The sequence below is a fragment of the Zootoca vivipara genome, chromosome 8, assembly GCF_965207765.1.
Source record: "Zootoca vivipara chromosome 8, rZooViv2.hap1.1, whole genome shotgun sequence".
Lineage (NCBI taxonomy): Eukaryota > Metazoa > Chordata > Lepidosauria > Squamata > Lacertidae > Zootoca > Zootoca vivipara.
Genome location: NC_142591.1, coordinates 74,913,704 through 74,937,080, shown reverse-complemented (window position 1 = coordinate 74,937,080; position 23,377 = coordinate 74,913,704). Strand labels below are relative to the sequence as shown.

Genomic DNA, 23,377 nt, shown 5'->3' with positions numbered 1-23,377 from the left:
TACACGCTAGCAACATTCTGAGGTCCAAATCTGCAGTAACTTGGCCTATATGGCAGAGCTGGCCGGGAAAGGCAAGTATTGCATGTCACTGCAAGACATCCAAACCACCCCACCCCCAATTTATATTGTAGATGTTCCTAGCTAACAGGGACAGCACAAGCAAGCAGATCAGATCAGATCAGAGCTGGTGGCACCGACAACATCTGTAGAACTCTGGACTGGAACCACAGTGACAAAACAACAGGTCACCAAACCCAGAAAATGAAAAATGTAGTTAGGATCCTATGCATCCGATCCTATGCATGCTTACTTGGAAGTAAGTCCTGTTGCATTTGATGGAGCTTGCTCCCAGATAAACAAACAAACTTAACCAGCTGCACAGCATTCTTAAAAACACACACCAACTAATCCCAAAGTATCCTTTCACTTTACCTGTGAGATGGTGGAGTGGTAGCTGAGGGCTCTGGCTCCATGACTAATGCTTTCCTTCCCAGTGCTTGCCTTTTACATCTTGCGCCTGCTCCCCCCCGCCTTATAGCTGTCTTCGAGATTTATTTACTCCTAAATGATGGGTTAGTCAGATCTGCAAACACAGTCCCGGAATGCAGAACCTGCTGCTTGTGCAAACATTAGATTTCCTTGGCTCAGTTGGAAACTTTGGTTTTTCAATTGCTGGGCATGAAATAAGGAGGGGAGGGGGGATGCTTCACTGGCCACAAAACTGAGAGGTGGCTTCCACGCAAGAATTCTTGAGAACCGCAGTCACACGTTGCTTTTCTGAAATCAGGTGGAAGCAGAAATAGAATTGTGCTTCTACACTGTTGTATTATCTACAGGTGAAACTCGGAAAATTAGAATATCGTCGAAAAGTGCATTTATTTCAGTAATGCAACTTTTTATTTTTTATTTTTCTTTTAATTTTTACAAATGCTTTCTTTTGGAAATTCCACAGTAATAAAACAAATAGTTACAATAATACAAAAATAAACATCGCTATTACATTTCATTAATTACATTCCATTTATAATTGACCTGCCTAACGACAAATAATTACAACAAATCAAGGAATGACATATCTTGCTTTGCATGCCATGCATCTATCTCATATATTGGTTTCACCTTTTAAATTGTGTTACTGAAATAAATGGACTTTTCAACGATATTCTAATTTTCTGAGTTTCACCTGTATTAGTGCCCTTCCCTATGGCCAAGGCCTTTCTCTGATGTCCTACAAAAGTCCCCAGCAACATTAGTTAGTAGCTTCCTCCTTAATTTAATGACTAGTTTAAAAACATTTCTTTCTTTTACAGTGAAACACCACTTTTTCACTATAAAAGAGGGAAATAATTGGGGTGGGGTGGGGAGAATACTAATTAACACCCTGCCAAAAGTGCTATTCATGTATAAAATACATGACGGGGTTCCATATTCCATATAATAGGAGTCTGTGTGGCTGGCCAAACCTAGGCATTGTGAAGCCAATACAAGCCAGCATCACTAGGGTTGCCAGACTCAATAGAGGACAGGACTTCTGTGCCTTTAATTGCCCTGCTCTCTTTTGAGTCTGGAAACCTTAAAGAGAAACCAGCAGACCCTTTGTTTAATTTCCAAGCAAAGGGTCTGCTGGATTCTCTTTAAGGTTTCCAGACTCAAAAGAGAGCAGGGCAATTAAAGGCACAGAAGTCCTGTCCTCTATTGAGTCTGGCAACCCTAAGCATCACCAACACCAGAAAGTTAACCAGAAGAATGTGAAGAGAAACCATTGTATATGTGTAGCTGTTCATGATTCCTGAGCAGACATCTGAGTGCAACACACACACCCCAGGGGGGGGGGCTAATAGCACAACTTCACACAAATCCTCTTCGGTTAAAAGGGTTTATTTAAAAGGCATTTCATCATCAATCCTCCAGCTATGCTGAACAGAAAGTAATAACAATGGCAGAAGCTGAAGGAGGAAGCATTTAATTAAAGGTACAGCACTCCCTAAAAGCTTATAAAGTCATACGCTTTTAGCCATTACTTCGGCTTTAAATAAAAGCAACTACTGGTTTTGTGAGTAGATACCATGTAACACACCCGTGAGCCATACGCCAGTGACACCTCTGAGTTAACCCCACATGCTAAAATTTGAATTTAATAAAATCACTGCAAATTCCACTCAGAAATCAAGCATAGTTGTTGTTAAATCCTCTTCAGGCTGGTACATACAACACAGTCATTTCCTATTGTCCAGCCCTAATATGGTTGCCACAAGCTGGACAACGTTGACATGCCACTATTGGATACGTGGAGAGCGACTCTAAGCATTGTACTTATATTGTATGGCACTTGCTATGCAGGCTAGGTACTTTCTCTCATGCAAGAAAACAATATTCTGTAAAAAAAAACCATGTTGAAATGAATCAGGAAACACATTCCTTTCGAAAACAAAGAGGGGAATGTTGGAGAAATTAACGATTTCTTAAAATTGTATCATTCTGATGATTCTGTTTTCTTTTTAGGCTATATGGCCTAGCTAAACTAAAAAGGCCTGTACCTGTCTTTTACAGTTCAGAACAGTGATGCGTGGTCATTGGACTCTAAGGGGACTAGGTTAGTCCCTTAAATGTTTCCCAGTGCCTCATTCCCAAAGCCCGGGAAGCTTCTGCTCACGTGCGCAACATCAGGACATCACAATGTCACACACATTACTGCCCCCCTATGAAAAATTTCACTGCAAGCCACTGAGTACATAACTAGCTGCTTTTAGGCACTGTACATGGTGAATATCCATTCCAGAGCACTGAAATGAAAAAAAACTGTTAGAATCAATGGTGGCCGGCCACTGTATGCATTTAAAGAGAATCGGCTAGGTATGGCAACTGTGATTAATCTTGAATTGTTTCGTAGACAGATGAAAGAGGACATTGGAAGACTTTTAATGAACAGGAAAATCAGTCAAAGTCTTCATAAAGAAAGACACTGAAAAACTGTTGCATGTAATCACATGGTATTATAATGAGGGCTAATCTGAAGAGCCAAATGGTTTTGATTGGTTCAGGATGATGACGTTGGGTTGCCACAATTAAGATTGCTGTGATCCTTTGATTGGTGAATAGAAAAGACTTGTGTAGCCTGGAAATATATTTTAAAAATTGATTTGGGTTCAGTGGGACTTACTCCCAGGCAAGTAAGTATATTATGGCTGGGAAAAATACTTTTGCCCCTGTTCCCAAACTCTAGTGGAACAGGGCCTGAAACTTGAATTACTTGGCTTCATATTCATGATTTTCCTAGGAAACTTGCACTCATTTTGGAGACTGGAAAGTGGTATTAAATTTACACATAAATTATGTCATTAACTCATGCCACTAATCCGCTAGGAAGTGTGCTGTTATTAATTTATCCTTCTGTTCCCCCTGCCTCTGTTAAACAGAAACTCTGCTCTATTGACAAAGGAGGTGTTTATTTGGACATTGTGATAAATTTAGGTGGGAACTGAATCCAGCCACAAGCCATTTTATCAGGCTTAAGCAAGAAGAGGCATTTCCACTGAACTGAAAAATGACTCCAGTTCAGCCTTCTTATGGCAGGGCAAGAACCTCCATATAGGAATGAGAGAGAAACCCAATTCAGTTTGTATTTAAATGTACATTTAAATAATTCACAGTTTTCAAAATGATGTGTACTCCTATGAATTTTGTAGCTCTAAAGCTAGGTAATGTGGGAAAAAAGCACACACTAGGGTCAAGTATGCATATAAATGAAAACATTAGTGAAAATAACATACAGAAATGCAGTATGTTAGTGGAATGTGCTTTGCAAAAATGTGCTTGTTTGGAGAAATTAACACTAAAACATGCTGGTGAATTTTCATGAAAACTATTTTTTAAAAAAAAAAATTTGCAAACTAATGTAGAAATCTGGAGAGCTGAACTTGAGAGTGGAAAAGTGAGAAACTGAGCAAAACCAAAGCAGACATATTTGCCCACCCCTGCCTTCAACAAACGCGCAATTCCCATTTCCCTTTTCCTTTTTACTGGTCCCAAGAAAATTGAAATGCTGAAGATAAACACTTCCCAAACTGGTTGCCTCAGCCCTAGCCAGGATGGCCCAAAGTAAGGGGTGATGGGCATTGCACTTCAACAACATCTGGAGGGCACCAATTTGGGGTGGCCGCTCTACAACAGTGGTCTTCAACTAGTCCAGACCTGAGACACACTGCTGGCTCCCAGCCTGTAACATGGGACCCACTTTCACATTTTCACTTCTGATCCAACTTCTCTCATTGTTATGGACCAGACTTGGGCTGGTCATAACCTCTCTGTCTAACTTACCTCACATAGTTGTTGTGAGGTTAAGGCAGGGAACCACGTGCACTGCTCTCTGAGCTTGGTGGTGAGGTGGCGAGCGAAGTAAGTCATGATCAGGGGTGCAAGAGCAGAAAAGGGGAATCTCTGGCTCTTCAGATGCCCTTTGACTCCTACTCCCAACAGCCTCAGGCAGCCTGGCCATTGGTCAGGGCTGAGGAAGTCAGGCAGGATTTAAAAAGCCACAGGTTCAGCATCAGGGAGAGAGGGAAGGAGAGAGGTAGGCAGAGAGACAAAGAGAGAGAGAGAACCTCGTAAGATTTTAATAAAAAATTGGACTAAACTGATGCACAGTTTCGAACCAGACACACTTTGTTCTTGGGGTTGGCTTTTTCTTCTGCCTTTTTCAATGGGCATATTATTTTGTTATGCTCTCAGAAACGATAAAAAATGGATTTTTTAAAAAAGAGGAAAGCAGTAACTGAAGTGGGAAAACGGTGGAGAATAAAGTAGAGGATGGTGAGAGGCAAATTAAGTTCAGCTCTGCAAAGATATTGCCCTGTCAGGAAACAGAGGGAACTCACGAAGGTTTTATTGAAACATGCTGGACTTCCTTTGATTCCTCTCTTTCTCTCTCAGACAAATAGACTTTCTTGTCTAGAATCCACATGAAGTCTCCTTCCTTTCTTCTGCTCTCCATTGCCAGGCACTGTCTTTCCATTGTTGGCTCAAGCAGTGGCAAGATCAGCCGCCACTCATTCCTTCCTAAATATAACAACTGGAGGCATGATTTAAAATAAAATAACGAAGCTTAAACTACCCGGGACAACAACAATGATGCTTGGATTTTATTAACCCATCCATTGCACAAGACATGCACCAGTAGAGGGAGATTATTGTGGAACTAATCATTAAGGAGAGTTGTAGAGCAAAATCAAACTCTTTGCCTCAGGGTAGAAACTAGCATTGCCCATCATGTCTCTCTCCATTTAATATACTGTTTAAATATACCTTGAGATTTTCTCTGAAGTTGGTGCACTGTTCAGACATCATTCAGAAAGTTTACTGGGTGTTTCTCTATATCAATAATGTGTTCCAGCTTTACTCTGATAAATATTCAGATCAGACTCTCTTGACTCAATATGTCGGCACATTTTTATCATTCCAATGCTCGTGGGGTTCTATTTTATTTTTGCCATTGCTTGGAGGAGCTATGGAACAGCCCCCGTAACAATGAATTTGTGAGGTTGTTTTGCTACAGCCTGCTGTTTTCTCTCTTTGCCTGGTTTTGCGGCATGCTCACAGTACATGTGCCGCCATACTTGAGCACTAATTGATTTAAGTGAAGCTGAGAAAGAGGAGTGTTGGGCTTTCTGAGTTTTCTGTTCGGCTACACGCAAAGCCCTGCATGACCTTGGAGTCAAAGCGGGAAGGGAGCTTACTAAAGTGGGATCAGAGCCAGGGCTTTTTCGGCCGTGGCCCCAATCTGGTGGAACGCTCTGTCACAAGAGACTAGGGCCCTGCGGGACTTGACATCTTTCTGCAGGGCCTGCAAGATGGATCTGTTCCCCCAGGCCTTTGGCAAAGGCACAGTCTGACCCCTCTCTCTCCTTCTGTAATCCTCATAGAACTCTAACACAATGGTTGCCATTAATTTGATTCTGAAATGATTTTAGAACGTATTTAAATTAATTGACTGTGTGATTTTATGTACACTGTGCTATTTTTACTTGTTGTTAACAGCTCTGAGCCTGGCTTTGGCCAAGGAGGGTGGGATACAATCATCATCATCATCATCATCATTATTATTATTAGGCAGCTGCTGCAAAGCTGCTGTGGCTTCTGCTCCTTCCTCCTCCTATCTTTCAGCTCTGCACCCTCTCCTGCCCCTGAAGGGCTGTCTGCGCCTGGCTCTTCTCTTTCCCTTGAGCCTGTTGCTTCTACCACCTCCCAGCCTCCCTCCTCCTCTGACCTGTCTTCAGAGTCCACCCCCATGATGTTGGCTGTGAGCTTTCCTCCTCTGCTGCTTCCCTGGGGAATTCTTCGGCTGGAGACGCCCCCTACTCCTCTTCACCCAGCCAGTCCCTTACAGTTGTGGAACAGATATTATGTGGCACCTGTAACCGTGCCAATTCTGCTGATCGAAAGGGTTGAGGGGGCACACAGGTGGAAAAGCGATCCTGTAGGTACATGGGTCCCAAGTTGTTAATGGCTTTATATAGTAAAAGTAACACCTTGGAACTGCAAATCAGCAAGCAGTGCAGATCTCTCAACCTCTCTCCTGTCAGCAATCGCCCTATGTGTTAAATCAGGCACGTCCAACAGGTAGATCACTGGATGTCTGTTGTAGATCACTGGTAGATCACTGGCTTTTCTCCTCCCTAAAAAAAAGCTACACAATATAGACCTGAACCCCTAAAAATGGGCCTTCCTCTTCCCTAAAAGAAGCTCAACAACTTTGACCTGGAGCCCCCAAAAGGGGGTAGATCAGGCACCCCCAAACTGCGGCCCTCCAGATGTTTTGGCCTACAACTCCCATGATCTCTAGCTAACAGAACCAGTGGTCGGGGAAGATGGGAATTGTAGTCCAAAACATCTGGAGGGCCGAAGTTTGGGGATGCCTGGGGTAGATCATTGCCAGTTTTTAACACTGAGAGTAGATCGCAGTCTCTTGGGAGTTAGCCACCCCTGTGTTAAATTTCTGCACATGTGCGATACGGCCAGCACTGACCCTGCGCCCTGCAAAGGGGGCAAGACTCCCCTGTGTAGGTCTCCTGAGGAATTTCAGCTGTGAAGCAGAGACTTGTGAGTTTTTTGGAGAGGACTGAGGTCTGCAGGTGGAAAACAAATTGCTAAGCAATCTTGGCCCATCCCTAGAGCAAATAAAGGCCGGACCAAATAAACGTATTTGCTTCTCTGGCATTTGTCATCGTTTCGGAATCTGGGGGGAAAGTGTCCCCAGCAGTGCCGTAGGGGTATATCGAAAGACAAGAGCCCAAAAGGAAAACCTCACAAAAACATAATGTCTAAATAAAAGGCTCTATTTGCAAGTGTTTGGGGAACTTGGTTTGTATCTTGCCAAGAGAATGTGCACAGCTCTTCGTTTCCAAATAAGCAGTTCCGTATGCATGCCGATTGGACCAGCTCTGAGCTAAAACGCAGGTTGGTTTACATGAATGCTGCTGTCCAATGCAAAAAACAAAACCTCCCCCCTATCATAATTTTCTCAAGGTGGGGGATTGAAGGGATGAGGGAGGACAGCTGAGAGGGAGTTGGAAGTGCAACAGCAGAGATCATTCGGTTTGTATCTTTAATTGTTAATTTTGTTAAGTGTTAGAGTCAACTAGCCAACAATGGTTCCATGTGAAAATTTGATTCCTTCAGTGCGCTCTATGTGGGGCCTCCCTTGCGCTTGGTCTGGAAACTTCAATAAGTGCAGGATGCTGCAATATGGTTGCTGCCAGGAGTGAGATCCTGTCAACATGTCTCACATCTGTTCAGACAATTGAAAGGAATTCATATTTTAGTGTGGCAGCTCCTAAACTCTAGAACTCCCTGCCTATTTCCATTAGGCACTTTCCTTGTATCCTTTTTCAGCACCAGCAAAAACAAACAAAACAAAAAACTGTTTGAACAAACCTATCTGCATTTTAATTTTCTAGTACATATTTTCAACTGTTGTTTTTGTTCATATTCACATTCTTCAAACCTTGTTTTTAACTTTCTTGACAATTGTTTATGTACATTTTATATTATTTGCAAACCTTTGGGCCGAAACAGGTCCCCTACCCTTATTTAGGAAACTAAAGAGTGCATTTTATAGGTTACTAACTGTAACTACCAGCTCCAAGTATTGCATAGAAAAGGTGCTTATTAGTACAGACTGCAGCTTCACCATTTAATCGCTAAGTGACTCTGCAGCATCACCTAGTGGTTCTGGAGACCACACAAAACCAGCAGATTTTCTAATACTTTTTAAATAAATAAAAAAAACTTCACTTTGCTCCATCAGAGAAACTATGGGCTGTCTTAATAGCAGGAGTGGCTTTATTTGTATAAATCTTCTAAGTATGCAGCAATAGAAAGGATCCCTCTCCCTCATTAAATGTATCGGTCTAATTTGTCTGCTACTGTGTGGGAGCAATAAGCCAGCCACAGAGCACTGAAGCATTGGGGACAGAGTCAGACTCAAAACAAGCAGAATCTGGTAAAGGGATGAGCTGGAAATATGCGGTGGGGTGGGGGAATACAGCAGGAGAAATGTGTTGCACTGCTTAAGGCAAGATGCTTCTCATGTCCCCCCCCCCCTTTTCTGGCTCCTGATCTGAATAGGACTGCAATACCTCAAGGACCGCCTCCCCCCATATAAAACCAGCCCGGACCCTGTGCTCATCTTCTGAAACCCTTCTTCATGTGCCTCCTCCATGTGCGGTCCGGAGAGTGGCAACACAAGAACAGGGCCTTTTCTGCAGTGGCTCCCCATTTGTGGAATGCTCTCCCCAGGGAGGCTCACCTGGCACCTTCATTACATATAAGTTAGGTGTCAGGAGAAAACATTGCTCTTTAACCAGGCCTTTGGCTAATTAAACCATCGATGGCCTTTTCAATGTGTTTGTGGCAGGCGGTTATTGGTTACATTATGCAGTTTGTGTTTTTCTTTTATACAGTGGTACCTCATTTTACCAACGCAATTGGTTCTGGAAGTCTGTACTTAACCTGAAGCGTACTTAACCTGAAGCGAACTTTCCCATTGAAAGTAACGGAAAGTGGATTAATCTGTTCCAGACAGGTCCGCGGAGTACTTAAACTGAAAATACTCAAACCGAGGCGTACTTAAACTGAGGTATGACTGTATGTTGTAAAGCACCTTGTGATCTTCAGGTGAAGGTGGTATAATAATAATAATGTGCAGAATATGTCAGTCAGGACAGGAGTGACAATATTAGTCTCCGGTAGTGTTTTCTGGAAAGCAGTGAAATGGATATTTGGCAATTGGCTGCTCAATCATCCATGCAGTGCCAACATGCAGGACAAATGTCCTATTTATTACATGGGTGAGCTGGTCCTAGATAGATCAGTATTGTTATTCTAAAGGCACAGGATGCAGCCTTCTTGCTGAAGCTGGTCAGTGGCTAGATGGGAGACCATCAGTCGGTAGAGCATGAAACTCTTATTCTCAGGACCGTGGGTTTGAGCCCCATGTTGGGCAGAAGATTCCTGCATTGCAGGGGGTGGACTAGATGATGATGATTCTATGGTTGCCTTGAGCTCCATAATAGAAGACACGTGGGATGTAAATGGAGGCAGTGAGAGATTTTACTTTCATGGGTTCCATGATCACTGCAGATGGTGACAGCAGTCACGAAATTAAAAGACGCCTGCTTCTTGGGAGAAAAGCAATGACAAAAGAGGAGAGCGCAAAATATGGTCTGAAGCTCAACATCAAAAAAACCAAGATCATGGCCACTGGTCCCATCACCTCCTGGCAAATAGAAGGGGAAGAAATGGAGGCAGTGAGAGATTTTACTTTCTTGGGCTCCTTGATCACTGCAGATGGTGACAGCAGTCACGAAATTAAAAGATGCCTGCTTCTTGGGAGAAAAGCAATGACAAACCTAGACAGCATCTTAAAAAGCAGACACATCACCTTGCCTACAAAGGTCCGTATAGTTAAAGCTATGGTTTTCCCAGTAGTGATGTATGGAAGTGAGAGCTGGACCGTAAAGAAGGCTGATTGCCAAAGAATTGATGCTTTTGAATTATGGTGCTGGAGGAGACTCTTGAGAGTCCCGTGGACTGCAAGAAGATCAAACCTATCCATCCTGAAGGAAATCAGCCCTGAGTGCTCACTGGAAGGACAGATCCTGAAGCTGAGGCTCCAATACTTGGCCACCTCATGAGAAGAGAAGACTCCCTGGAAAAGACCTTGATGTTGGGAAAGATGGAGGGCACAAGGAGAAGGGGACGGCAGAGGACGAGATGGTTGGACAGTGTTCTCGAAGCTACGAACATGAGTTTGACCAAACTGCGGGAGGCAGTGGAAGACAGGAGTGCCTGGCGTGCTATGGTCCATGGGGTCACGAAGAGTCGGACACGACTAAATGACTAAACGACAAGGATGTAAATGTAGTAAATAAAATAAAACGCACAGCGATAGCAGCTTGCTCCCAGCTAAATCGGAGCCCTGATTATCTAACTAAGGATCACCAACCAAAATACTCACAGGAAAATCTGGGTTTGCTACAGTGTCAGGGCTGGGGGAGACCACCAGAACCTCCTTTTAGTTGAAAGGCCACTATAGAGGTGGCACTGGGGGTGGCGGCTGCTGAGGTGGCAACAGAGCTGGTCTCCAAGAAGTATGCCATAGCTGTGGCTGCTGCCATTGGAGCACACCATGCATTCCTTGGAAGCCGGCTCTGCTGCCCCTATGGATCCTGCCGCCTGAGGCAGCTGCCTCGCCTTGCCTCACAGATGAGCCGGCCCTGTTTCACACCCTGGAGAAAGGTGATAAATACTTTCCCTGATCCCACCAAAGATGTCATTAGCTCCATAGGGGAAAGCATACAGATACAATCCTGGCATCTCTTTTTGTTTCCTCCTGTGTGGAGCCAATAGCACTTTTGGGGGGTGATTGTCAGGAGGCGTGCTATTTAGATGGGGGAAAGAGTGGAGGGAAGCAGTTAAATATCCCCTCTATTAGTGCCACTTCCCTGTTCCTTGAAAGCAGCCTTGTAAAGATGCTAATTATTAAAACACTTTTTTAAAAAAATGCCTAGTTTAGCCCTAAGAGAAGTTTTGTTTCAAGAAAGGGAAGTGGGTATCAACAACAACAACAACAACAACAAAGCTCAGGTAAATAAAGCAAAATTTCTCAGGCAGCAGGAAGCACTCAGCAGACTTGTTTGTCGAGTTTCTTGATAGCCGTAATTTGCATCTCTTTATGTACATATTGGCTCTAAAATGGATTCTCCAGTCACAGGACAATTGGTTTCCGTCTCCCCTGCTCCATCTCTCTCTATCTGCTCCATGCCTAGGCACCTGCTCACCTCAGCATCGGGGACTTGTCTGCTGTTAAGGTAGCAGGTGTGCTTAGTTCTTGGCCTTGTGACCTGGGAAGCTGCAAGAGGGAGAAGATGAAGGGGCGGTCCTGTTGAGCAAGCAGGACATCTATCCTCATTGCCCAATGGCAGGGTTGGTTACGATCGGTGTCAATCAACACCGCAGACAGGCTTGACCTGCTCGTTTTATTTTATTATATGTGTGTTTTTAGTACCAAAAAGCTTCTTCCAATAACCTTAACATAACTTTCAGAAATATCTTTGTTCCGGAAAAGGGAAGTGCTTGTACGCGAAGAGAGATATTTGGTGAAGGGAATAAAGCATGTGCAGAGTGAGCATGTGCAGAGTGACACACATTCTCACACCAAATGGCCGCAGGAAGGTCACATGCTCTGGTTGAGTGCAAAGGATGGTCCCCATGATCAGGGAACCTCTCCTTTTAGAGGCAAACCTTTGAGCTTGAGACTTTGAGACTTTGCAACAAGCACCTCATAATTCACTTTCCAGTATACCTGAAGGAGCGTCTCCACCCCCATCATTCTGCCCAGACACGGAGGTCCAGCGCCAAGGGCCTTCTGGCAGTTCCCTCGCTACGAGAAGCCAAGTTGCAGGGAACCAGGCAGAGGGCCTTCTCGATAGTAGCACCCACCCTGTGGAATGCCCTCCCACCAGAGGTCAAAGAGAACAACAATTACCAGACCTTTAGAAGGCATCTCAAGGCAGCCCTGTTTAGGGAAGCTTTTAATGTTTGATGGATTTCTGTATTTTAACATTTTGTTGGAAGCTGCCCAACAAATTATTATTATTATTATGTGTTCCAGCAAGGCATTAGGGGGTCTTGTCGTCGTCACCAAGCACTTGGGTGGGAAATACAGTATGCTGGTTTCCCTACTAGTCCATATGACTTACAGTGTTTAGCATGGACTGCGGAGAACAGGGAAAAGGGGGAAATTTTTCACTTAAAGGCAAACCTATCTAATGCACATTTTCCAAAACAACATCTTAAACGGAAGCACAGCCCATCCTTCAAAACCCACAGTTCCCCAAAGTTTGCACTGCAGCACTCAAGTCATTTAACATGTACAAAAACACATACAGTGGGTAAAATGTGCATATAAATTCATATATTGGTGCCTTAAAGTAGGGGGAATTGTATTGCAAAATGTGTCTGCTAATGTTTCTGCTAGGGAAAACGGCATACAAAAATGTATTTAATAAGAGGCATTCACAGCAAAATGCTTACAGATTTTCAAGATGACTTTTTTAAAAAGGGAATTGCACACTGATGTGGACGTGTGGAAAACTGAATGTTAGACTGGAATCTGAAATGGACACATTTGCCCATCTCTGCCACAGAATGTTAGTGTTTTGGGGCACCCTGGAGATCAACAAGCCCACCCTCCTGCTTAATGCCAAATCTGCAATGCAGGCTGCACCTGCAGCATCCATCCAGCCTTGGCTTAAATATGCATGGGTGGCTTTCTGCTTATCCCTCAACAGATGAATCCAGAGTTGAGAGTTTAGTGACGTAATGTGACCTAGAAGCAAAGCAGAGAGCTGGAGAGAGAGTCGGAGCAATGTTAGAAAGCAATGTTTGATTTCTGTTTGAATCCAAGACTGCAAACTAGCGGAAAAAAGAAGAGAATTTTGGGGGTGCTAATGCTGTGGTCCCCTCCATCGTAGACTCGGGTTGAATATATGTGTAAATAAACCATCCATCATAAAGGCCAAGATCATGGCCACTGGTCCCATCACCTCCTGGCAAATAGAAGGGGAAGAAATGGAGGCAGTGAGAGATTTTACTTTCTTGGGCTCCTTGATCACTGCAGATGGTGACAGCAGTCACGAAATTAAAAGACGCCTGCTTCTTGGGAGAAAAGCAATGACAAACCTAGACAGCACCTTAAAAAGCAGAGACATCACCTTGCCGACAAAGGTCCGTATAGTTAAAGCTATGGTTTTCCCAGTAGTGATGTATGGAAGTGAGAGCTGGACCATAAAGAAGGCTGATCGCCGAAGAATTGATGCTTTTGAATTATGGTGCTGGAGGAGACTCTTGAGAGTCCCATGGACTGCTAGAAGATCAAACCTATCCATTCTGAAGGAAATCAGCCCTGAGTGCTCCCTGGAAGGACAGATCGTGAAGCTGAGGCTCCAATACTTTGGCCACCTCATGAGAAGAATCCTTGGAAAAGACCCTGATGTTGGGAAAGATTGAGGGCACTAGGAGAAGGGGACGACAGAGGACGAGATGGTTGGACAGTGTTCTCGAAGCTACGAACATGAATTTGACCAAACTGCGGGAGGCAGTGGAAGACAGGAGTGCCTGGTGTGCTTTGGTCCATGGGGTCACGAAGAGTCGGACACGACTAAACGACTAAACAACAACAACATCATAAAGGCATCACCGTCTTCACTGTGCTTCATTTCCAAAAGGATACATGAACTCTGGCTAAGCACCTGAAATCCCTGGAATCTCACACCTCTTAAGAGATTCGGGTGGTGGGCAACTATATGTTAGCTCCCTGAAACAGAAGTGCTTCCTTGAGGAGGGGGGAGATGTCTGGGTCCTGTCCAGCAACTGATTGACAACTGCACAGTTGCCTATGCAGCAACAGCCTTCATAAATTTAAGCAACAGCCTTTATAAATTAATCTTGCTATTTTTCAAAAAGCCAAAATGAAACTTCCTTCTTCCTGAGTTCTCCTGAGGTTTCCGTGCATCCACATCATTAAAGCATTAGAGTCCCTCCAGACTGCTGGGTTTTGTTTTGGTTTTTTGCAGCTGCATTCTGCAACATGTCATTAATGCAATAATAGCAATGTTATTAGTGGTGGATTTAAACAGGACCATCCACACACCATTCCATTAGTTGTTCTGCGATGCTTCCGCAATGTTGCCGCGTTATTGGTGCCTAGAGGGTCACTCTTGGACTGACGTACAACATGAGCGGGACAAGAATTAATCAGACTGTTTGCAGTACAAAGAGTTGCAGGATTTCAGCAGGATGTTACAGGGCACACACTGATGGGCAATGATGTGGTGTGTCTGCCCTGAAATACTTGCAGACGCAACCAGTATTGAAAGAGGGATTGTGTTTAACTGCCCCAATACCTTCATGAGTACAAATTACCATGCATGCACCATCTTAACCATGCATAGAAGTTCCCATTGTGTTGGAGGTATCTACTCCTGGTAACAAAATATATATATAAAAAAATCCTTCCAGTAGCACCTTAGAGACCAACTAAGTTTGTCATAGGTATGAGCTTTTGTGTGTATGCACACTTCTTCAGATACACTGAAACAGAAGTCACCAGACCCTTATGTATAGTCAGAGGGTGGGGAGGGGTATTACTCAGAAGGGTGGTGGGAATGGGTGATTGGCTGGTAGGAGTGGTAAACCTGTTGACGACTGTTAATGACTGTTAACGACTGCAATTGGTCTTGCAGGAAAAATCAAGGGGTGAGATGGCTAAAGAAAGCTTTATCATGTATAATGAGATAATAATCCAATGTCTTTATTCAGACCAGGTCTCTCCATGGTTTTAAGCTTGGTAATGAGTTGCAATTCAGCAATTTCTCTTTCCAGTCTGTTTCTGAATTTTTTCTGTAATAAGACAGCTACTTTGAGATCCTATAATGTCCTGGGAGATTGAAGTGTTCTCCTACTAGTTTCTCTGTCTTGTGATTCCTGATGCCTACCTGTAACAAGTACTCCTGGTAAGTTTGCACAGGATTGCAGCCTTAAACTAATCCAATAGCCATTCCCTCTTAAAAAAAAAAACCTTGCATAGGATCCAGGGAAGGGCTTAAATAGTTTTCTGGTGTCCATTCAGATCTTTAAAAATGTAATCCTAGAAATAACTGCTAAGGCTCCAAGAGCCCACTGCAAAGCTGGGCGTATCTGAACCCCTCAGTTTAAATGCATTCTGATTTCTGCATAGGAGCAGAATTTATGCAGGTCTGCATAGGACCAGACTGTGGGCTAAACAGTGGAATCGTACAACTGAGTTCAATGACCTTTTTCTCCCAGGAAACTGGCATAGCATTGAAGGCCCAAAGATGCTTGGGAGTTGTCAGTCAGATTAAGCTGAAAACAAAATGAAACTCCCTTCAGAGAAAGAAAACAAAAACTAAACACAACATAGCAAGACTTTCTTTGGCCATTTGTTGGCATACTGCCCCTATTCCTGGACCCGGTTTATTTTCAGCCACTGTCCCCCATCTCACAATCTGCCCATGTAACCCAGAAAAGGAGGCTTACTTTTGCAGCTTCTCCATCGTTCCGCTCTCAACCCTTGCTTGTCGATGGTCTGCTAAAGGCTGTGTGTTCTGCAACTAATCCAGAGGCATATCATTGCTGCTGCTGCTGCTTCTGCTGCTGTTGCCACCAACTATAGGATCTGCCAGGAGTTAAGCCTACCAAGATATCAGCCACTCCAGGAGGGTGGGGCTGTTTAAACATATGACTGTGCTTTTCTCATTCTGTACAAGAATGCCCAGGACCATGACATTAAATGAGGCGGTGTAAAACTAGGTAGATTTGGCATTTTCCTTCAGCAGGATTGTGAGATAAGCATCAGATTGCTCATTGTTTCGGAAAGTTTAGATCAGCTCCCCCAGCAGCCTCTGACTTGATGTGTGCGGAACAGCACCTTTGCCATGCTCCAATTCTGTTTCATAGTGAATATTTGTGGGCATATCTCTACAACGGGGTTTCCCAAAGTGGGCGATACTGCCCCCTGGAGGCACTGGAATGATCCAGGGGGGCAGTAGTAGCCTTGGGTGCAATTGGGGGGGGGGTATTAAATGAAAATAAGAGGGCAGTGGAAGCATAAAGGAGAGAAGAACAATTTGAAAAACTGTCCGTACATGTTTCATCTGTTGTGTAATGATGCTTACCGCCAGGTCGGGCACGGTTGCGGGACGGCAACAGGGCCTCCCCTGGATCTTGCGGGCATGCTGGAGGCAAAGGGTTTTCCTGGGCTTTCTGGGATAGCTCAGTTGGTAGAGCCTGAGTCTCTTAATCCCAGGGTCATGGGTTCGAGGCCCATGTTTGACAAGATTCCTGAATTGCAGGGGGTTGGACTATAATGAACCTTGGGGTCCCTTCCGACTCTACAATTCTATGGATTCTTTAGCTGTGTAAGTGCTTGCTTTCCATCTGCTCAACAGGTATATTTGCAAATGAGTCAAGTATTGCAAAAAAGCTGCTAAAACACTCTAGAGCAGTCATAGGCAACCTTGGCTCTCCAGATGTTTTGGAACTACAACTCCCATGACCCCTAGCTAACAGGGCCAGTGGTCAGGGATCATGGGAGTTGTAGTTCCAAAACATCTGGAGAGCCAAGGTTGCCTATGACTGCTCTAGAGCTTTCTGTCACAGAGAACGTTTTAACTATTGATGGAAGAGCAAGGGAATGGCAGTGTATACATTACAACTATTAAATAGGCTCAACCATTTAACTGCCCTGAGACCTCTGATTTTGGGCGGTATATAAATTCAATAAATGGAATGGAATGAAACTCAGCCCCAGGAAATGGATTGCAGATTGCCTGCCTATTTGGCCAATAGGGTGGATTGGACTGAACCGGCAGGCTTCACTTTGGTCCGCCCCATGGATTTTAATAAATAATTTTATAATTTCAAGCTTCAAGTTGCTTTATTGACAACTACTTTCTTTACTATGTTGTAGGACGTAGGTTGAAATAGAGATACATAGAAGAACACAAATTTGTCATTGCATCTTTCTGTTTGTTCGCTTAAAGAATGTAGATTTCCAGGGGGGGGCACTGAGTATTCCCCCCCTGAAATGGGCACTGTAAGACCAAATAGGGACGCGGGTGGCGCTGTGGGTTAAAACAGCCTAGGGCTTGCCAATCAGAAGGTCGGCGGTTCGAATCCCCGTGACAGGGTGAGCTCTCGTTGCTCAGTCCCAGCTCCTGCCAACCTAGCAGTTCGAAAGCACGTCAAAGTGCAAGTAGATAAATAGGTACCGCTTCGGCGGTAAGGTAAACAGCGTTTCCGTGTGCTGCTCTGGTTCGCCAGAAGCGGCTTTGTCATGCTGGCCACATGACCTGGAAGCTGTATGCCGACTCCCTCGGCCAATAACGTGAGATGAGCGCCACAACCCCACAGTCGGTCACGACTGGACCTCATGGTCAGGGGTCCCTTTACCTTTAAGACCAAATAAGTCTGGGAACCTCTGCTCTACAACAATACTGGTTTCATGCCAATATAACTAATGCTAGCATAACTACCATGCTTTTCTCCAAATACCCCTGAGAAATGTGATTTGACGGGACCTGAACATTCTGTTAAGAGATCCCCAGAAAACTACAATTTATTGGGCTGTGGGGTTGTTGTAGTTGTTTTAAAGAATACTGTGCATTTTGTCTGTTCATCTGGGAGCAAGTTCCATCAAGCACAGGATGAATAACCAAGATACTGGCTCTTTATCAAGCATTCCAGTCTGATTCATTTATGGGGAGGTTAAATGACATTGTGGCAAGAATAGCCGCTCACCCTTTTCAGGTGGACGGCGGTTGAGGACCTTCACCCCATCTGCCATCCTCAGCAGCAAAAGCCCACATGTTGGCCAGCCATTAAGGGAATTCCCTGGTCAGCAGAAGTTCCGAGAGGGATTCCCACCAGAAAGTCAAGATAAAATGGGCCAATCAGAGGCTCTGCTGGAGGGGCAGTTTTGCTGCCTGGCTGAGAAGTGGCTACAGCCCTTAAAAGCTAGATGTTCCTGCCCTCCACAGCACAGTTGGTCAAAATTCCACCTCCACCTGTTATTTAATAAAGTTGTGGCCATTTTTGATCCTTCTGTCTGAGTTTGTTTTATCATAGCTCTTAGTACTCACTGCCTGGGGGCAGGTGGCACTGTGAATGGTACCGCAAAACATTATCCTAAACTTCTCCCATTGTTATCCTTACCACAAAAAAATCCCATCCTGAGGATTCCCATTGTCCAAGAGCTCCCAAGCAGCTTTAATTACACAACCTAAATTTGCCATGATGTGACCAGATGCCACCCAAATGAAGCAACAGACTATAGGAGGCCTGAGTCCCACTGAAATCAGCAAGAGTTACTTTTAAATAGGGATGGACAAATTCTATCAATTTCACTTTCTCTTAGCTTTCCATTTTTTAACCAATTTTATTCTCCACATTTCCACAGGAATGTGTGATTTCTTTTTTCTTTTCTTTTAATAAAAAGCCTAATGGAAATTTGTCAGGATTTTAGTATTTCTCCCCACACACACATGCACACATTTTTGCTAAGCAATTTCCCCTAATATAATTCATACTTAGATTTTATTTTAACTAACATATGCATAATTATGCCCCTAATTATATACATTTTTTGTACACTGTGTTTCCTAGCAGAACTGAATCACAACACTGGAGAAGTGCCGATTTTGAACGATCGTTTCGTTTCAAGAAGTGCAAATGGGGTAGAATGATCATTAAAATGCAGGCAAAAACGAATCTCTCCCTATTCCTGCTTCTGAATAAACATGTATCAGAATGTGCTGTTAACATAGCAACACCACAGGTTACATTATGAGAAAAATGTGGAACAGTTTGTCATCCTGAGCACCTGGGGAGGTGGTAAGGATATTGCTACAAATCTTAGAAAGCTGGTGTTAAGAGTGATGCATGTTAATCTAGAGGAGATAGCATGCTTTCCATTCATCTTTCATCCCCCGTCCCAAAAAGTCTGCCAGCTTAAAGCAGACATCTCTTTTGAGAAAAGAGGGTTTGCCATATTTATTCAACCCATGCCAGATGACTTCACCTGCTGATCAAATACAACAGGAGATATTAAGATGACAGATGTCATGCACATCCATTAGCCACTGTTCCTTCAGTGAAAACAGACACACTCATCTTTTATTGCCTTGGAGAATTCTTTGGAAGAAACCCAGCAGCATGCATGGCAAACAATGGGTGCGTGGGAGAAAGAAAAACAAGGAAAGAGAGAGGCATCTCCCGGGCTGACAATGCCTGCTTAGTGCCATGTGAGAGAGGCAGTCTGGAGAATATAGTTTGAAAAGAAGGCCTAAAGCAAAGGTAGAGAACATGTAACTCTGTATATAATCTTCAGGGCCAGATTTAGGTTTGATGAGGCCCTAAGCTACTGAAGGTAATGGGGCCCTTTATATGTCCAGCTGTCCTTTGAAAACAACAAATTGTTGCTGTTTTTGTGTGTTGAATATATGCTAGCTATTTAAGGGACCCAGGTGGTGCTGTGGGTTAAACCACAGAGTCTAGGGCTTGCTGATCAGAAGGTCGGCAGTTCTAATCCCTGCAACGGGGTGAGCTCCCGTTGCTCAGTCCCAGCTCCTGCCCACCTAGCAGTTCGAAAGCACATCAAAGTGCAAGTAGATAAATAGGGACTGCTCCGGTGGGAAGGTAAACGGCGTTTCCGTGCACTGCTCTGGTTTGCCAGAAGCAGCTTTATCATGCTGGCCACATGACCCGGAAGCTGTCTGTGGACAAATGCTGGCTCCCTCGGCCTATAGAGCGAGATGAGCACCGCAACCCCAGAGTCGGACACCACTGGACCTGATGGTCAGGGGCCCCTTTACCCTTTACCTTATATGGTAATTTATGGACCTAATAGGTATCTAAAGCCATTTGTGTTGTGTATTGAGTCAAAGGATTTTATATCTGTATTATTATTGTCTGTATTTGCATTAGGATAAAGTAACTGCCTTTTGGTTCCAGAGGGTACAGCTACTATTGGTTCATTTAAGCTGCTGTATTTGGATCCTCTGTCTTATTGGTTTCCTCCAAAAGGCAGCACTGTGATTGCTTGATATTGTTCCCTCCAAAATGTATCCCTTCCTAGCTAGTCCCCTGTCCCTATAAATGTAGCTTTCCTCTCCTCAGTCTTCAGTCTTGTTCACTTTAATAAAGAGCTGTTACTAGAGAACTGTCTCCAGCATGTTATGTCAAGAGAGCTGAAATCACAAACCCCACGTCACAACAACTGGCGACGAGGATGGGATCCGGAATGCTGAGGAGCGGTTAAACACAGCCCTGCCTCAGAGTCCGGATTGCAGCTTAGAACAAGACTCACTGGCCAGCTGAGAAGACGACCCTGCCCGCTAGGACAATGGAGAGTCCAAGGGTATTGGAGCCCTTCCAGCCATCAGAGCCCCACACATGGGAAGACTACGTCGAACGCTTCGAGTTCTTTGCAGTGGCTCAAGGGATCACCGATGCCAGCAAAAGAAGGGCCACATTCCTGAGCTACTGTGGGCCCGAGACCTTCAAGCTGGCCAAGGCACTACTTGCTCCAGCGAAGCTGAGTGAGACATCTCTCAAAGATATTCTTGCCTGCCTAACAAGCCACTTGGCGCCTACTGAGACCAAGATGGCCCGGCGGATGGAGTTCCATAAGAGGCAGCAGCATGCTGGGGAGTCTGTATCCACATTTCTGGCTGAACTCCGGAAGCTCGCTCAGCACTGCGGCTTCCAAAATCTGGAAGAGACTCTCCTGGATCGGTTTATTGGTGGTCTGAGCAGCAAGAAAGCCAGAAGACGCATCGTGGCTAAAGAAGAGGTTACCCTTGCTTCAGCCTTGAAGGAGGCCACCGCCACGGAGAATTATGAAAGAGAGGAGCTTGATGCCAGTCGCAAGGCCACTAAGCCACAGATAGAAGTTGCGCATGCCATGGACGAGCTAGAGGCTACTCCGAGCCAGAGCCCAGTCCGTGGGGTCGAGTTGGTGCGTCAGGCCTGCACAGTGCACAAAGATCGCCGAGGCAGTTGCCCAGGTTGTGGCGGAAACCATGAGCGGAAGAGTTGTCGTTTCAGGGATGCTATGTGCCGGACGTGCGGAAAGACGGGTCACATCACCAGGGTCTGTAGATCGGCGGTGTCGGGAGCAACAGGAGCACCTAGACTGGAGCATCGCAGACCGCCCACAGCAACTCGTTTTCTAAAGGACTGCCACTACGTAACGGAGATCAACGGGAGGGCCGTGCAGTTTCCAGCGCAAGGCAAGGCACACGTCAAGGTGAAGATTGAGGGTCAGCAGTGCGACATGGAGGTGGACTCCGGATCTGCATTCACCATCGTGTCGGACCAGACCGCGAAGACATTCTTCCTCAGGGGTAAGTTGCCCCCTCTGGAGCCCTTCCCGGCAACCTTGCAGTCGTACTCAGCAGGCCGCATCCATGTTATGGGAATGTGTGCCGTGAGAGTACAGTTCCGGGACAAACAGGCTGTACTCAAACTGGTGATTGCGAAGGGCAGTCGCCCCAGTCTCCTGGGCACTGACTGGTTCCCCGCCCTGGGACTGAGTATCTCAGGGCTTAATTCAATCCAAACCTGCCCTGATGAGTGAGGCATTATGCAAGGAATTTGCTGGTCTCTTTAATGGAAAACTGGGTTGTTATAAAGGGCCCCCAGTTGACTTCGAGTTGGACCCCGGGGTGGCCCCAATCCGACTCAAACCAAGGTGAGTGCCTTTTGCACTGCAACCAAAGATCGAGGCAGAGCTGGATAAATTGGTCAAGCAGGGAGTTCTCTCACCCGTGGACTCTGCTAAGTGGGAGACTCCAATCGTCACGCCCCTTAAAGCAAATGGGGAAGTCAGGATATGTGCAGATTACAAATGTACTATCAATAAGGCACTCAGGGGAAACTCATACCCCATTCCAGTCGTATCACATCTGTTGGCTAAACTGGCTGGGGGCAAGGTGTTCGCCAAAATTGACCTGGCACAAGCTTACCAACAGCTGCCAGTAACCCCACAATCAGCGGAAGCACAGACTATTGTCACACATAAAGGGGCGTTCAGAGTTAACAGATTACAGTTCGGAGTTTGTGTGGCCCCAGGGATTTTTCAAGGGCTCATGGAACGCCTGTTAAGAGGTCTGCCGGGGGTCTTGCCATTTTTTGATGACGTTTTGATTGCTGGAAAAGACCCACAGGAACTGGTTGCGCGTGTCCGTGCAGTGTTGCTCAAGTTCAAGGAGGTGGGGTTGCAACTGAAAAAAGAAAAATGCAGTTTTGGGGTGCCAACTGTGGATTTCTTGGGGTTTAAAATTGATGCATCAGGCATCCACCCCACAGATGCTAAGATTAAGGCCATCATCGAGGCACCACAACCACAGAACAAGACGGAGTTGCAGTCATTCCTGGGACTTATTAACTTTTATCATTCGTTCTTACCCCAGAAAGCTTCGGTAGCTGAACCATTACATAGACTATTGCAGAAAAAGAATGTGTGGCGATGGGGGCGGGAGCAGCAGAAGGCTTTTGACTCCTTGCGAGGAATGCTGAGTAGCAGGAGCGTCCTTGCTCATTATGATGAGTCAAAGCCGCTGGTCCTGGCATGTGATGCCTCTCAATACGGTCTGGGGGCTGTGCTGAGTCATAGGGAACCGGATGGGTCGGAAAAGCCCATCTCTTTCTATTCCCGTACGTTGTCACCCACGGAGCGCAACTATGCTCAAATTGATAAAGAGGCACTGGCTATTGTGTCCGGAATCAAAAGGTTCTATGATTATTTGTACGGTCGCCATTTCTCCATTGAAACGGACCACAAACCACTGTTAGGGTTGTTCAACCCAAACAAACAAACGCCACAAATTCTCTCCCCCAGAATGTTGCGTTGGTCAATATTCCTGAATGGGTTCCAGTACACCTTGACCCATGTGCCGGGGAAACAGTTGTGCCATGCTGATGCGCTGAGTCGATTGCCCCTTCCTGGCGGGAGCAATGAGGATCCTGCTCCGGCGGAGCACATTATGATGCTAGAAACACTTCCGGGGGCTCCTGTAACAGCTACGGATATAGCTGAGAAAACTAGGAAAGATGCTGTTCTCTCCCGTGTGCTCACTTGGGTGGGGAGGGGGTGGCCAGGTGGTCCGCATGAAGAAAAATTCAGGCCTTATGCGACAAGGCAGCACGAATTGTCCATGCATAAGGGTTGTCTCCTATGGGGAGATAGGGTGATCATCCCAGCACCACTGAGAAACAGGGTTCTTGAGACGCTTCACAT

General features: G+C 45.1%; 1 protein-coding gene across 2 annotated transcripts in view; it reads right to left on the bottom strand.

Moving 5' to 3' along the window:
• FER1L6 (fer-1 like family member 6) overlaps positions 1 to 15,741 on the bottom strand; it is a 127,694-nt gene extending 111,953 nt beyond the window's left edge. Inside the window, exon 1 of one of the 2 annotated variants that reach the window (XM_035125519.3) lies at positions 15,616 to 15,741. In XM_035125519.3, the coding sequence (XP_034981410.2) occupies positions 15,616 to 15,632 (17 nt within the window). In that variant the 5' untranslated portion in view covers positions 15,633 to 15,741. Of the gene's footprint in view, positions 1 to 432; positions 1,603 to 15,615 lie in introns of those variants that run through there. The other variant, XM_035125518.3, reaches the window with a different exon arrangement.
• Between the last annotated feature and the right edge of the window lie 7,636 nt (positions 15,742 to 23,377).